Raw genomic sequence first — 15230 nt, 5'->3', positions numbered from 1 at the left:
AGATTTCCAGATCAGATCTATGACACTTCATCGTATACGTCACGTATCATAGCGTACTGGATCGGCAGCGAAATGCAGGAAAATGGGCTGATGGCTGGGCCACCATGTTCTCTGCTGCAATACATGGACGCTCGTCCTACACCAAAGGTGCCAGGTTCTTATGGGTCACTGGTAACCAGCGGGAGAGGTGGCTGCAACTGGTGACCATTGTGAAAAGTTGTCCAAAAAACAGCACCACCTCTGTCTACAGCTTGTACTGCAGCTTAGCCCCCATCCACTTCAATGAAGCTGAACTGAATACACGCAACCTGTTGTAGAACGTGGCCTTGGTTTGGTAACGCTGGACGACCCTTTTAACTACTGCATTGATACCTACTACAGCGAAGCTACAGGTACACCCCTAATATGAAGTGAACGTTCGAGATATATATATATATATATATATATAATGTCTGAAATAGAAAAAAAAAGCAATAGAAATCCCAAACACGGAGGACACCAAGGTCACCTCAGTGATATTATTCCCCAATCTATGGCAACATATACACAGTCACTTGGTGGAGAATAAGGACAAAACAGAGCATTAAAGCACAACGCACAATACCACCGAGCAAATATTGACTGAAATGTGAGTTATCATGGTGGACTGAAGGGGGAGAGTATGGAGTCCACCTCCATACATATGGCTCCTCAATACACATACAACATTCAGTGGAACCAATCTGTCCTCTGCTGTATCAATAAAGAATTGGCACATGGTATGGTATCTGGTGGTGGATCAAGGGATGGAATCAATTCATCCTTTACTATATAGGATGCCTTATTGTGGACATGGTATGCTATCTGGTGGTGGCATCACATTATGGGATCAATTCATTGTCACCAGATAGTATAATGTGCCCATGGATTTATTGGGGGCATTTTATGCTATCTGGTGGTGGAACCAAGTGATAGGATCGATTTATCCATGTTATGGCAGAACATTGTGGGATCAATCCATTGTCTCCACTATCCATAAAGAAGGCTTTATTGGGGACATGGTATGCTACCTGGTGGCACCAAGGGATGAAATCAATTTAGCCTTTACTATATAGGATGCCTTATTGGGGACGTTATGCTATCTGGTGGTGGCATCACGTTATGGGATCAATTAATTGTCACCAGATAGTATAATATGTGCCCAAGGCCTGGTTGGACATATGTTATACATATGTTATTCATCCCCTCCTATATCAATATAGAAGTTCTAGTTGGACATACAGTATGTTATACTATCTGGTGGTACTGTAATGGATTCATCCCCTCCTATATCGATATAGAAGGCCTGATTGGACATATTTTATACTATCTGGTGGTACTGTAATGGATTCATCCCCTCCTATATCGATTTAGAAGGCCTTGTTGGACATATGTTATACTATCTGGTGTTACTGTAATGGATTCATCCCCTCCTATATCGATATAGAAGGCCTGATTGGACATATTTTATACTATCTGGTGGTACTGTAATGGATTCATCCCCTCCTATATCGATATAGAAGGCCTGATTGGACATATTTTATACTATCTGGTGGTACTGTAATGGATTCATCCCCTCCTATATCGATATAGAAGGCCTTGTTGGACATATTTTATACTATCTGGTGGTACTGTAATGAACTCATCCCCTCCTATATCGATATAGAAGGCCTGGTTGGACATATGTTATACTATCTGGTGTTACTGTAATGGATTCATCCCCTCCTATATCGATATAGAAGTTCTGGTTGGACATACAGTATGTTATACTATCTGGTGGTACTGTAATGGATTCATCCCCTCCTATATATCGATATAGAAGGCCTTGTTGGACATGGCGGTACTGTAATGGATTCATCCCCTCCTATATCGATATAGAAGGCCTGATTGGACATATTTTATACTATCTGGTGGTACTGTAATGGATTCATCCCCTCCTATATCGATATAGAAGGCCTGATTGGACATATTTTATACTATCTGGTGGTACTGTAATGGATTCACCCCCTCCTATATCGATATAGAAGGCCTTGTTGGACATATTTTATACTATCTGGTGGTACTGTAATGGATTCATCCCCACTTATATCGATATAGAAGGCCTGGTTGGACATATTCTATACTATCTGGTGGTACTGTAATGGATTCATCCCCTCCTATATCGATATAGAGGGCCTGGTTGGACATATGTTATACTATCTGGTGTTACTGTAATGGATTCATCCCCTCCTATATCGATATAGAAGGCCTGGTTGGACATATTCTATACTATCTGGTGGTACTGTAATGGACTCATCCCCTCCTATATCGATATAGAAGGCCTGGTTGGACATATGTTATACTATCTGGTGGTACAGTAATGGATTCATTCTCTCCTATATCGATATAGAAGTTCTGGTTGGACATACAGTATGTTATACTATCTGGTGGTACTGTAATGGATTCATCCCCTCCTATATATCGATATAGAAGGCCTGGTTGGACATATTCTATACTATCTGGTGGTACTGTAATGGATTCATCCCCTCCTATATATCGATATAGAAGGCCTGGTTGGACATATTCTATACTATCTGGTGGTACTGTAATGGATTCATCCCCTGCTATATCGATATAGAAGGCCTTGTTGGACATATGTTAAACTATCTGGTGGTACTGTAATGGATTCATCCCCTCCTATATCGATATAGAAGGCCTGGTTGGACATATTCTATACTATCTGGTGGTACTGTAATGGATTCATCCCCTCCTATATATCGATATAGAAGGCCTGGTTGGACATATTCTATACTATCTGGTGGTACTGTAATGGATTCATCCCCTGCTATATCGATATAGAAGGCCTTGTTGGACATATGTTATACTATCTGGTGGTACTGTAATGGATTCACCCCCTCCTATATCGATATAGAAGGCCTTGTTGGACATATGTTATACTATCTGGCGGTACTGTAATGGATTCATCCCCTCCTATATCGATATAGAAGGCCTTGTTGGACATGGTGGTACTGTAATGAATTCATCCCCTCCTATATCGATATAGAAGGCCTTGTTGGACATGGTGGTACTGTAATGGATTTATCCCCTCCTATATCTATATAGAAGGCCTTGTTGGACATGGTGGTACTGTAATGGATTCATCCCCTCCTATATCGATATAGAAGGCCTTGTTGGACATATGTTATACTATCTGGCGGTACTGTAATGGATTCATCCCCTCCTATATCGATATAGAAGGCCTTGTTGGACATATGTTATACTATCTGGCGGTACTGTAATGGATTCATCCCCTCCTATATCGATATAGAAGGCCTTGTTGGACACGGTGGTACTGTAATGGATTCATCCCCTCCTATATCGATGTAGAATGCCTTGTTGGACATATGTTATACTATCTGGTGGTACTGTAATGGACTCATCCCCTCCTATATCGATATAGAAGGCCTTGTTGGACATACAGTATGTTATACTATCTGGTGGTACTGTAATGGATTCATCCCCTCCTATATCGATGTAGAATGCCTTGTTGGACATATGTTATACTATCTGGTGGTACTGTAATGGACTCATCCCCTCCTATATCGATATAGAAGGCCTTGTTGGACATACAGTATGTTATACTATCTGGTGGTACTGTAATGGATTCATCCCCTCCTATATCGATATAGAAGGCCTGATTGGACATATGTTATACTATCTGGTGGTACTGTAATGAACTCATCCCCTCCTATATCGATATAGAAGGCCTGGTTGGACATATGTTATACGATCTGGTGGTACTGTAATGGATTCATCCCCTCCTATATCGATATAGAAGGCCTTGTTGGCTGGCTGTTAGGCTATCTACTGCGGCACAATGTTATGGGAATAATCTATTCTTCCCTATGTAAGGCTTTAGTTAACCTATGACCACTCACACTTAATATATGGGGCAGTAGGACTACTTGGTGATGACCAGGAGCCATGACCTTCTCTAGCCTAGCTCTTAATTCTTACCCAGTCACCCCAGACATAAAACACAGCATGAAGGGGCTCGGTGAAGATGGCAGAGAAGGTGTGCAGGTGTCTTATGGATCCTTGTAACTCGTAGAAGGACAACTGTCCGGCTTCATAATCCAGATATATTCTGAAGCTCTGAGAGGACACGTAATGACCTATCTGGCTAACATCACTGGAATGTATGGCCGAATACTCATTGTTAAACTTACATAACCCCCATGACTTGCTGTTGTTCCCGATGTAGGACTGGACGCCCTTCCTGTCTATACTGGGGTAGCAGACCCCTATCATCCAGTCTGCAGAGTCACTGGTCTCCACCTCCCAGTAATGTCTTCCTGATGAGAAGCTCCTGGTACTCAATACCTGACAGTACTGAAATCTCTCGGGAGTTTCCAGACGACACTGGTTTAGATCAGACCAAGACACAGTTTTCTGGTCCCCCGATACAATCACATAGTTACCCGCCGTGTTCAGATCTAGTAAAATATCCAAAGACTCGGACACATAAATCCCCCTCTTGACTCCCATCATAATATCAGCTAAACCAGCATGAAGGGCGGCAGAGATAAGACCTTCGTCTAGCTCTCCGGCCTCGTGGACCTTCTTATCTTCTCTCTCTCTGTCTTCATCATCTCCCTCCTGACGGTCATAAAAGTCATCTCGTATGGATCCTCTTCCCTGTAAGACAGTCACCGGATCGCTCATCTGGCACAGCTCTTCCACGTCAAACATCTTCCTGGACAACTCGTCCTTCTTCATCTCCAGCTGGTGGATCAGGCTGGAGACTGTGTGTGACACTTGCTCTTCCCAGTTGGAGATTTCGCTGAGGACTCTCTTCTCCAGGTGGTCCAGCTGTTCCCGAATATCCCGAAACAGGACATTCACTTGCCTGGTAACACAGGCCGCCTTTTCCTGCACGTCTGTCCTTCGTTTTTGCAAGTTCTTGACTCGTTTCTCTGTCCTCCTCTTTTTTAAAGTCAGTTTTTCCAAAAAATGTATCAGTCGATCTCTCTTTTTCTCAAAAGCGGCATTGATAGGTTCCACAAAGTGTCCTTTATGTTCTCCAAAAGCGATGCAAGATACGCAGATGCACACAGAGTCCTTGGAGCAGTAATATTCAAGGATCTTCTTGTGTGTGGAACATTTCCTCTTTCCAAAAGAAGTGGTGGGTTCTGATAAGACGTGTTCTGGGGACTTGCTGTGGACCTTCAAGTGACTGTCACATAGAGAAGCTTCACATAACAGGCAGGATTTCACAGCGGGCACCGAAGAATGAATGCAGTAAGTGCAAAATATCCCCGAAGCCTCATGGTCTTCATAGGACATGGAGGAAGAATGGGCGGTGTGGCGCAGGTTCATGCTCCTCTGCAGTGTTGGTCTCTCGTGAAATCGTTTTCTGCATTCAGGACAGGTGTAAACTCCAGACTCCTGCTGGGTATCCAGCTCTCGATCAATGCACCCGCGGCAGAAGTTGTGCCCACACCTCAGGGCCACAGGATCAGTATAGATGCCCAGGCAGATGGAGCAGTTGTGACCGTACTTGAAGTCAGCAGATGCCATAACTGCATTCAGGAAGTGTCTCTTTATCTGCCAAATTCACTTTCGATAGCCGGGATTTCTCCGCTCACCGGGAAAAGTCCCAATTCTCGCTCTGCAGTAACTTTCCGCTGAATTAGATGGCTTTGGACCAATACGGCATTTTTTCCCCCGCGGTTATGCCCTGAACGCTCAGATGTACCTTTTTTTTTTTTCCGTGTCTCTTTCTCTGTGAGAACGGAACACCAGACCGTCAGCTGTGTTGAAAATTACGCCGGTGCCAGCAGACTGCGCCATCTTGTGGGTGAAAAGCAGAAGACAGCAGGATTTGTTAGTTCATACATACAGTAGCAGGATGTAAGGGGTTAATGTGTCAGCTCCTTCCAAGTAGAGACCAACACTGCAGAGGAGCATGAACCTGCGCCACACTGCCCATTCTTACTCCATGTCTATGAAGACCATGAGGCTTCGGGGATATTTTGAACTTACTGCATTCGTTCTTCGGTGCCCGCTGTGAAATCCTGCCTGTTATGTGAAGCTTCTTTATGTGACAGTCACTTGGAGGTCCACAGCAAGTCCCCAGAACACGTCTTATCAGAACCCACCACTTCTTATCCCATGAGACCCCAAAAAATCACAAGAGGAGGGTCCTGTGTATCCCATTTGAATTAAGAGGTGCTCGAGCATTTGCGTTGCTGTTCTATTTAATCTCTGATGGAGATAGTCACTGGTTTTAGGCAGTATGATACATTTTTTGGAATATTTAGGCCACCCCCCCTTTGTGAAGCCACGCCTCATGTCAAAACTTTTGGCATGTCTGTGAGAAATGTCAAGAGTTCTTTTAAGTGACAGTAACACTTTAAATAAGGGATGAAAGAGAAGATTTACCAATCGCAGAGGGTGCGATCGGGTCTGTGGGAGCGCCACAAGTGGATGGGGCCTAACATCTATATGGGGGCACAGGGAGGGGCCTAGCTACTATATGGTGGCACGGTGAAGGGGCACAGGGAGGGGCCTAGCTACTATATGGGGGCACGGTGAAGGGGCACAGGGAGGGGCCTAGCTACTATATGGGGGCACGGTGAAGGGGCACAGGGAGGGGCCTAGCTACTAAATGGGGGCACGGTGAAGGGGCACAGGGAGGGGCCTAGCTACTATATGGTGGCACGGTGAAGGGGCACAGGGAGGGGCCTAGCTACTATATGGGGGCACAGTGAAGGGGCACAGGGAGGGGCCTAGCTACTATATGGGGGCACAGTGAAGGGGCACAGGGAGGGGCCTAGCTACTATATGGGGGCACGGTGAAGGGGCACAGGGAGGGGCCTAGCTACTATATGGTGGCACGGTGAAGGGGCACAGGGAGGGGCCTAGCTACTATATGGGGGCACAGTGAAGGGGCACAGGGAGGGGCCTAGCTACTATATGGGGGCACAGTGAAGGGGCACAGGGAGGGGCCTAGCTACTATATGGGGGCATGGTGAAGGGGCACAGGGAGGGGCCTAGCTACTAAATGGGGGCACGGTGAAGGGGCACAGGGAGGGACCTAGCTACTATATGGGGGAACGGTGAAGGGGCACAGGGAGGGGCCTAGCTACTATATGGGGGCACAGTGAAGGGGCACAGGGAGTGGCCTAGCTACTATATGGGGGCACGGTGAAGGGGCACAGGGAGGGACCTAGCTACTATATGGGGGAACGGTGAAGGGGCACAGGGAGGGGCCTAGCTACTAAATGGGGGCACGGTGAAGGGGCACAGGGAGGGACCTAGCTACTATATGGGGGAACGGTGAAGGGGCACAGGGAGGGGCCTAGCTACTATATGGGGGCACAGTGAAGGGGCACAGGGAGTGGCCTAGCTACTATATGGGGGCACGGTGAAGGGGCACAGGGAGGGGCCTAGCTACTATATGGGGGCACAGAGAAGGGGCACAGGGAGGGGCCTAGCTACTATATGGGGGCACAGTGAAGGGGCACAAGGATGGGCCTAGCTACTATATGGGGGCACAAAGTGGGCACAAGGAGGGGCCTAGCTACTATATGGGGGCACAAAGTGGGCACTATTACTGTGTGAGGCAACATAGAAGGGAACTTTGTAAAGAGGCCAGGATTGCGCTGGAGTGGGGAGCCTAAAATATTTGTCCTGCAGAGGAGAAATCTTCATGATACCCGGGCTGGATAAAGAAGAAAAGGAAATGGCACAACTCCAGGGAAGACGACCCCTGTGAGTCACTGGGTGCAACTGCACTGTAATCACTTACATGGTCGGCAAAGCCTGTGTAGTGCGGGTATCTACCACTATACAGCCATTCTATGAGGAGAATACTTGTCTTAACGTAGAACTTTTTATACAATATAGTGGTATCAGTCCAGTCCGTCCTTATGTGGTGATAGTGGTCATAGTGTGGCGGTATTATTTAGTAACATTACATTATTAAGTCATTTTGTGGTGGTAATTGTAGTGGTCATAGTGTGGTGGTATTATTTAGTAACATTACATTATTAAGTCATTTTGTGGTGGTAATTGTAGTGGTCATAGTGTGGTGGTATTATTTGGTAACATTATATTATTAAGTCATTTTGTGGTGGTAATTGTAGTGGTCATAGTGTGGTGGTATTATTTGGTAACATTACATTATTAAGTCATTTTGTGGTGGTAATTGTAGTGGTCATAGTGTGGTGGTATTATTTGGTAACATTACATTATTAAGTAATTTTGTGGTGGTCATGGTAGTGGTCATAGTGTGGTGGTATTATTTGGTAACATTATATTAAGTCATTTTGTAGTGGTCATGGTAGTGGTCATGGTGTGGCGGTATTATTTGGTAACATTATATTATTATGTCATCATGTGGTTGTAATGGTAATGGTGTTGCGGTATTATTTGGTAACATTATATTATTATGTCATCATGTGGTGGTAATGGTAATGGTGTTGCGGTATTATTTGGTAACATTATATTATTATGTCATCATGTGGTAGTAATGGTAATGGTGTTGCGGTATTATTTGGTAACATTATATTATTATGTCATCATGTGATGGTAATGGTAATGGTGTTGCGATATTATTTGGTAACATTATATTATTATGTCATCATGTGGTAGTAATGGTAATGGTGTTGCGGTATTATTTGGTAACATTATATTATTATGTCATCATGTGGTAGTAATGGTAATGGTGTTGCGGTATTATTTGGTAACATTATATTATTATGTCATCATGTGATGGTAATGGTAATGGTGTTGCGATATTATTTGGTAACATTATATTATTATGTCATCATGTGGTAGTAATGGTAATGGTGTGGCTGTATTATTTGGTAACATTATATTATTATGTCATCATGTGGTGGTAATGGTAATGGTGTTGCGGTATTATTTGGTAACATTATATTATTATGTCATCATGTGGTAGTAATGGTAATGGTGTTGCGGTATTATTTGGTAACATTATATTATTATGTCATCATGTGATGGTAATGGTAATGGTGTTGCGATATTATTTGGTAACATTATATTATTATGTCATCATGTGGTAGTAATGGTAATGGTGTGGCTGTATTATTTGGTAACATTATATTATTATGTCATCATGTGGTGGTAATAGTAATGGTGTTGCGGTATTATTTGGTAACATTATATTATTATGTCATCATGTGGTAGTAATGGTAATGGTGTGGCGGTATTATTTGGTAACATTATACCCTTGTATACTGTTTTATTAGTAGTGTTGGTCTTGGTATATTGGGGTTTGTTGGGTAACTATCTGAGGGTAGCATGTATGGTGATAATTATTTATCGTAACATATATCCAGTATCATTTCTGTCTTTGCTATACCCCTTAATAAAGAACAATAACATTCTGCAGTAAATTAAGAGAACACAACAGTCATCAAATAAATGAGATTATTCAGAAAACAATATTCTAACATCTAAACCAATATAAACGTCTTGAAGATCGTCAGCATAAAGACCCCCCAGTCCCTGTCGTCCACCATTATTATATTTCCTTTATTTTTATCTTATAAGGGTATGTTCACACTGCGGTCAGATTCCGTCGGCGTCACCATTGATGGTTATGCAGAACTCGTGGAATTCCGCAAAACAATGAACATGTTCTTTCTTTGCGCGGAACAATTTCAGACGGCGGAATTGTCCGCTGCTAAAACTCCGCAATGAGAACGGGTCTCACGGAAGACCCATTCACACTGATGGTTCTGTTCACTGTACGGAATTCTACTGGCGGAATACGGCAGCGTGAACGTATCCTAATACATACAGGTTACAATCACTTCCTGGGGATTTACCAACCACATCTGCTGGGAGTTCCCTCCGGGTATCTACTACTCTGGAAAATAATATGACTGGTGCAGGCGTTGTAGATTTTTTTTTACACATTACGTTTTCATAGTTTACGTTATCAACACAGGAAATCTGCACCAACATTTGGACGTTTTCTTTGTCGCCACTTTACTTGTGGATACATTTCTGACGCACGTGAACATGTCCTAATATAAGGAAAATGGGGAGATTTATCAAATCCTGTGTAGAGGAACAGCGGGGCAGTTACCCATAGCAACCAATCAGATCGCTTCTTTTATTTTTGAAGAGGCCTGTGAAAAATGAAAGTAATCTGGGGCAACTGCACCCCTCTTCCTATACACAGGTTTTGATAAATCTCCCAATGTCTCTGTATATTACACCAACTCATCCTAATTGTGCAAATTATCAAATACATAAAATCATTTTAGGAATTTAACGAATGGTCAAATAAATACAATCAATAATCATTATTATTATAAGACTGGTTAAAAAGTTTTTATAGGCCTCATATTCCTCCAGGTCCCCACGCTGCCATTTAGATCTCTGCTTCCTGGTACCACTCAGGCAATCAGTGACTGCGGTGGGCCAGGGGCTATGGTGGGCCAGGGGCTACGGTGGGTCAGGGGCTGCTGTGGGTCAGGGGCTACGGTGGGTCAGGGGCTGCGGTGGGTCAGGGGCTGCAGTGGGTCAGGGGCTACGGTGGGTCAGTGACTACGGTGGGCCAGGGGCTACGGTGGGTCAGGGGCTGCGGTGGGTCAGGGGCTGCGGTGGGTCAGGGGCTACGGTGGGTCAGTGACTGCGGTGGGCCAGGGGCTGCGGTGGGCCAGGGGCTACGGTGGGTCAGGGGCTGCGGTGGGTCAGGGGCTGCGGTGGGTCAGGGGCTACGGTGGGCCAGGGGCTACGGTGGGTCAGGGGCTGAGGTTGGTCAGGGGCTGAGGTGAGTCAGGGGCTGAGGTTGATCAGGGGCTACGGTGGGTCAGGGGTTGAGGTTGGTCAGGGGCTGAGGTGAGTCAGGGGCTGAGGCTGGTCAGGGGTTGTGGTGGGTCAGGGGCTGAGGTCGGTCAGGGGTTGTGGTGGGTCAGGGTCTGAGGTTGGTCAGGGGCTGAGGTGGGTCAGGGGCTGAGGTTGGTCAGGGGCTGAGGTGAGTCAGGGGCTAAGGTAGATCAGGGGCTGACATGGGCTTTCTCTCCAGATCCATCCATATAAATGCACATCCAGCTGAGAATTTAGCAATTTACTATTCTAGATATATATGGTACCTACATATAAGCGCTATACAGCAGAACCATCCCACCATACAATGCTTTAAAGTGTCGTATAGTACCCGTATATTACCAGCAGACAGAGCCTGAACACCAGATATATGATGCCATAACACCAGGCTCTGGCCAGGCCTATGACAATGTCGTGTGTAGGACTCCCCAGGAGATCAGGTACTGTGCCGCTCTATGTCCCGGTTCCTGATTCTCAGCCAATTGTTATGTACCATAAAAGCAGCATGAAGGGGCTCGGTGAAGGTGGCAGAGAAGGTGTGCAGGTGTCTAATAGGGTCACTCAGTTCATAAAAGGATAAACGTCCGGCTTTGTAATCCAGATAGACCCTCACACTATTACAAGACGGCCTTTTGTGTAATTGGAGAGAGCGGCCATTGTGCTCCCCCACCAGCCCATTGTCACACCTCCGCAGACACCATGACTGGCCTGACTGGTCCTCTCTCCTGTCTGGACTGGGATAACACACCCCGACGCCCCAGTTCCCAGAGTCTCCGGCCTCCACCTCCCAGTAATGTCTTCCTGAAGAGAAGCGTCTGGTGCTTCTGACCTGGTTCAGTTGGTATAGATTCTTGGTCGGTTCCGCGTGGGTCACAGTCTTCAGGTTGTCTGATACCTGGAGGTCAGGGTCAGCGCTGTTCACATCCAGTAATAAGTCTGCAGGTTTCTGTATATAGAACCATGTGTTCAGTCCTAACATTATGTCACACAGTCCTATTTGTAATGTTTTTGAGAGCAGGTGCACATCCAGACCACCGGCACTGTGTGATGGTTCACCACTTAGTTGTCCCTCCATGGCATCGCACAAGCCCCTCACACAAGATGGCGGTTCTTGTAGGACAGTAAATGGATCGGTCGTGTGACATAGCTCCTCGTGGTGACATTTACTCCTCCGCAGCTCCTCCATCTCTTTCTCCAGCTCCTGAATCTGATCGGTATAAGATCGTAAACTCTGTTCTTTCTTCAACATGATGTCTCCAATGAGAGTTTCTTCGAGGATGAGCAGCTGTCTCCTGAACATCCTGAACCGATCATGAACTCTCCTGGTCACCACATCGGCCTTTTCTTGGACTTTTCTCATGTCCTCCTGCAGACGTCGGACTTTTCTCTCAGTCTCCTCTGTCTTTGAGTTCATTGTCTCCAGAACCTTCCTCAGCCTCTCTTTCTTCTTCTCGGAGGCCTCATTTAGTGGTTCTACTTGGTGTTCCCGATGTTCTTTGCCCAAGGAGCAGGACAAACAGAGACAGATATCATCTGTTGTGCAGTAATACCCCAGGAGCCTCTTATGGATGGGGCATTTTCTGTTCTCCAGGGAGGTGATGGGGTCTAGTAACGTATGTTGCACTGACCTGTCATGATTCCTCAGATGTCTCTCACACATGGAGGTCTCACATTGTAGACAGGTTTTAATGGCAGGAAAGGAAAGGTCACAGAAGTTACAGAGGACCCCGGTGTCACCGTCCTCCGGCCCAGCAGAGTGGAATTGCTCAGCAATGTTGCTCAGATTGGTGTTCTTGTTCAGGACCGGTCGGGATGGGAATCTTTTTCGGCACTGTGGACAGGTGAAGACTCTGGTTGTCTGAGTGTCCAATGCCTGACTAATACATTCCCGGCAGAAGTTGTGTCCACACCTCAGGGTTACAGGATCCTTGAATATTCCCAAACATATGGAACATTGTAGTTCAGCTCGTAGATCTGCCATAGTTAATAATAGTTTCCGTGAAGAAACAAAAGAGAAAGTAAACGTCACCTGCCCCTCCCTCATGCTGAGTGCTTCCCCGGGGTTCCTCCGTATGACTTTTGTCAGCCCAGAGAATTATGTGTCTAGTCATCCCCATCATGGTGACCTTAGATTCCTGCCCTTAGGGTTACACCTAGATGTCCTCTCCTCATGGCTCCTATCACAAGACACACACTGCACAATATATTCCTGATTCCTGTTCCTCATTTACAAAATAGTTATGGTTCAATGTAATACTGTACTAAAGTACAAGAAATATTATCAGTACACATCCTATGCCTAGGCATGTCTGTCCTTGGCAGTGGTCCCTGTGTACTTCCCCAAACGGGTCAGTCACGAGCAACATTCTTGTCTGCCAAAATACATCCAATTCTTTGGCCTGCTATAAAGTATAGTGCTAGTAGAGTGTCCCCTATTATTAATAGTGCTAGTAGAGTGTCCTCTATTATTAATAGTGCTAGTAGAGTGTCCCCTATTATTAATAGTGCTAGTAGAATGTCCCCTATTATTAATAGTGCTAGTAGAGTGTCCTCTATTATTAATAGTGCTAGTAGAGTGTCCTCTATTATTAATAGTGCTAGTAGAGTGTCCTCTATTATTAATAGTGCTAGTAGAGTGTCCCTATTATAAATAGTGCTAGTAGAGTGTCCCCTATTATTAATAGTCCTAGTAGAGTGTCCCCTATTATTAATAGTCCTAGTAGAATGTCCCCTATTATTAATAGTGCTAGTAGAGTGTCCCCATTATTAATAGTCCTAGTAGAGTGTCCTCTATTATTAATAGTGATAGTAGAGTGTCCTCTACTATTAATAGTGCTAGTAGAGTGTCCCTATTATTAATAGTGCTAGTAGAGTGTCCCCTATTATTAATAGTCCTAGTAGAATGTCCCCTATTATTAATAGTGCTAGTAGAGTGTCCTCTATTATTAATAGTGCTAGTAGAGTGTCCTCTATTATTAATAGTGCTAGTAGAGTGTCCTCTATTATTAATAGTCCTAGTAGAGTGTCCTCTATTATAAATAGTGCTAGTAGAGTGTCCTCTATTATTAATAGTCCTAGTAGAGTGTCCCCTATTATTAATAGTGCTAGTAGAGTGTCCTCTATTATTAATAGTGCTAGTAGAGTGTCCTCTATTATTAATAGTGCTAGTAGAGTGTCCTCTATTATTAATAGTGCTAGTAGAGTGTCCTCTATTATTAATAGTCCTAGTAGAATGTCCCCTATTATTAATAGTGCTAGTAGAGTGTCCCCATTATTAATAGTCCTAGTAGAGTGTCCTCTATTATTAATAGTGATAGTAGAGTGTCCTCTACTATTAATAGTGCTAGTAGAGTGTCCCTATTATTAATAGTGCTAGTAGAGTGTCCCCTATTATTAATAGTCCTAGTAGAATGTCCCCTATTATTAATAGTGCTAGTAGAGTGTCCTCTATTATTAATAGTGCTAGTAGAATGTCCTCTATTATTAATAGTGCTAGTAGAGTGTCCTCTATTATTAATAGTCCTAGTAGAGTGTCCTCTATTATAAATAGTGCTAGTAGAGTGTCCTCTATTATTAATAGTCCTAGTAGAGTGTCCCCTATTATTAATAGTTCTAGTAGAGTGTCCCCTATTATTAATAGTTCTAGTAGAGTGTCCTCTATTATTAATAGTGCTAGTAGAGTGTCCTCTATTATTAATAGTCCTAGTAGAGTGTCCCCTATTATTAATAGTTCTAGTAGAGTGCTCCCTATTATTAATAGTTCTAGTAGAGTGTCCTCTATTATTAATAGTCCTAGTAGAATGTCCCCTATTATTAATAGTGCTAGTAGAGTGTCCCCATTATTAAAAGTCCTAGTAGAGTGTCCTCTATTATTAATAGTGCTAGTAGAGTGTCCTCTATTATTAATAGTGCTAGTAGAGTGTCCCTATTATTAATAGTGCTAGTAGAGTGTCTTCTATTATTAATAGTGCTAGTAGAGTGTCCTCTATTATTAATAGTGCTAGTAGAGTGTCCCCTATTATTAATAGTGCTAGTAGAGTGTCCTCTATTATTAATAGTGCTAGTAGAGTGTCCCCATTATTAATAGTGCTAGTAGAGTGTCCCCTATTATTAATAGTGCTAGTAGAGTGTCCTCTATTATTAATAGTGCTAGTAGAGTGTCCCCATTATTAATAGTGCTAGTAGAGTGTCCTCTATTATTAATAGTGCTAGTAGAGTGTCCTCTATTATTAATAGTGCTAGTAGAGTGTCCTCTATTTTTAATAGTCCTAGTAGAGTGTCCTCTATTATTAATAGTCCTAGTAGAGTGTCCTCTATTATTAATAGTCCTAGTAGAGTGTCCCCTATTATTAATAGTCCTAGTA

General features: G+C 44.0%; 1 protein-coding gene across 1 annotated transcript; it reads right to left on the bottom strand.

The window, feature by feature from the left end:
- Nucleotides 1-3430: 3430 nt before the first annotated feature.
- LOC130297652 (uncharacterized) lies at nucleotides 3431-12847 on the bottom strand. Its single transcript, XM_056550363.1, has 3 exons — nucleotides 11311-12847; nucleotides 5646-5782; nucleotides 3431-5604 (listed from the first exon to the last, which is right to left on the bottom strand). Exons 1-3 carry the CDS (start codon nucleotides 12845-12847, stop codon nucleotides 3997-3999), a joined length of 3282 nt encoding a protein of 1093 aa, XP_056406338.1. The 3' UTR covers nucleotides 3431-3996.
- Between the last annotated feature and the right edge of the window lie 2383 nt (nucleotides 12848-15230).

Source organism: Hyla sarda, chromosome 13 (assembly GCF_029499605.1).
Source record: "Hyla sarda isolate aHylSar1 chromosome 13, aHylSar1.hap1, whole genome shotgun sequence".
NCBI lineage: Eukaryota > Metazoa > Chordata > Amphibia > Anura > Hylidae > Hyla > Hyla sarda.
Note: the sequence above shows the minus strand (reverse complement) of the source record. Positions and strands in the feature narration are given on the sequence as shown.

What these genes read in the sequence shown, in the direction of transcription:
- LOC130297652 (XM_056550363.1), bottom strand. Translation starts at nt 12,847, where the DNA reads ATGGCAGATCTACGAGCTGAACTACAATGTTCCATATGTTTGGGAATA. An exon ending in CCGGGACATAGAGCGGCACA is followed by an intron (nt 5,783 to 11,310) that starts GTACCTGATCTC and finishes CCGTTCTCACAG; the next exon opens with AGAAAGAGACACGGAAAAAA. An exon ending in GAGAATTGGGACTTTTCCCG is followed by an intron (nt 5,605 to 5,645) that starts GTGAGCGGAGAA and finishes TGAATTTGGCAG; the next exon opens with ATAAAGAGACACTTCCTGAA.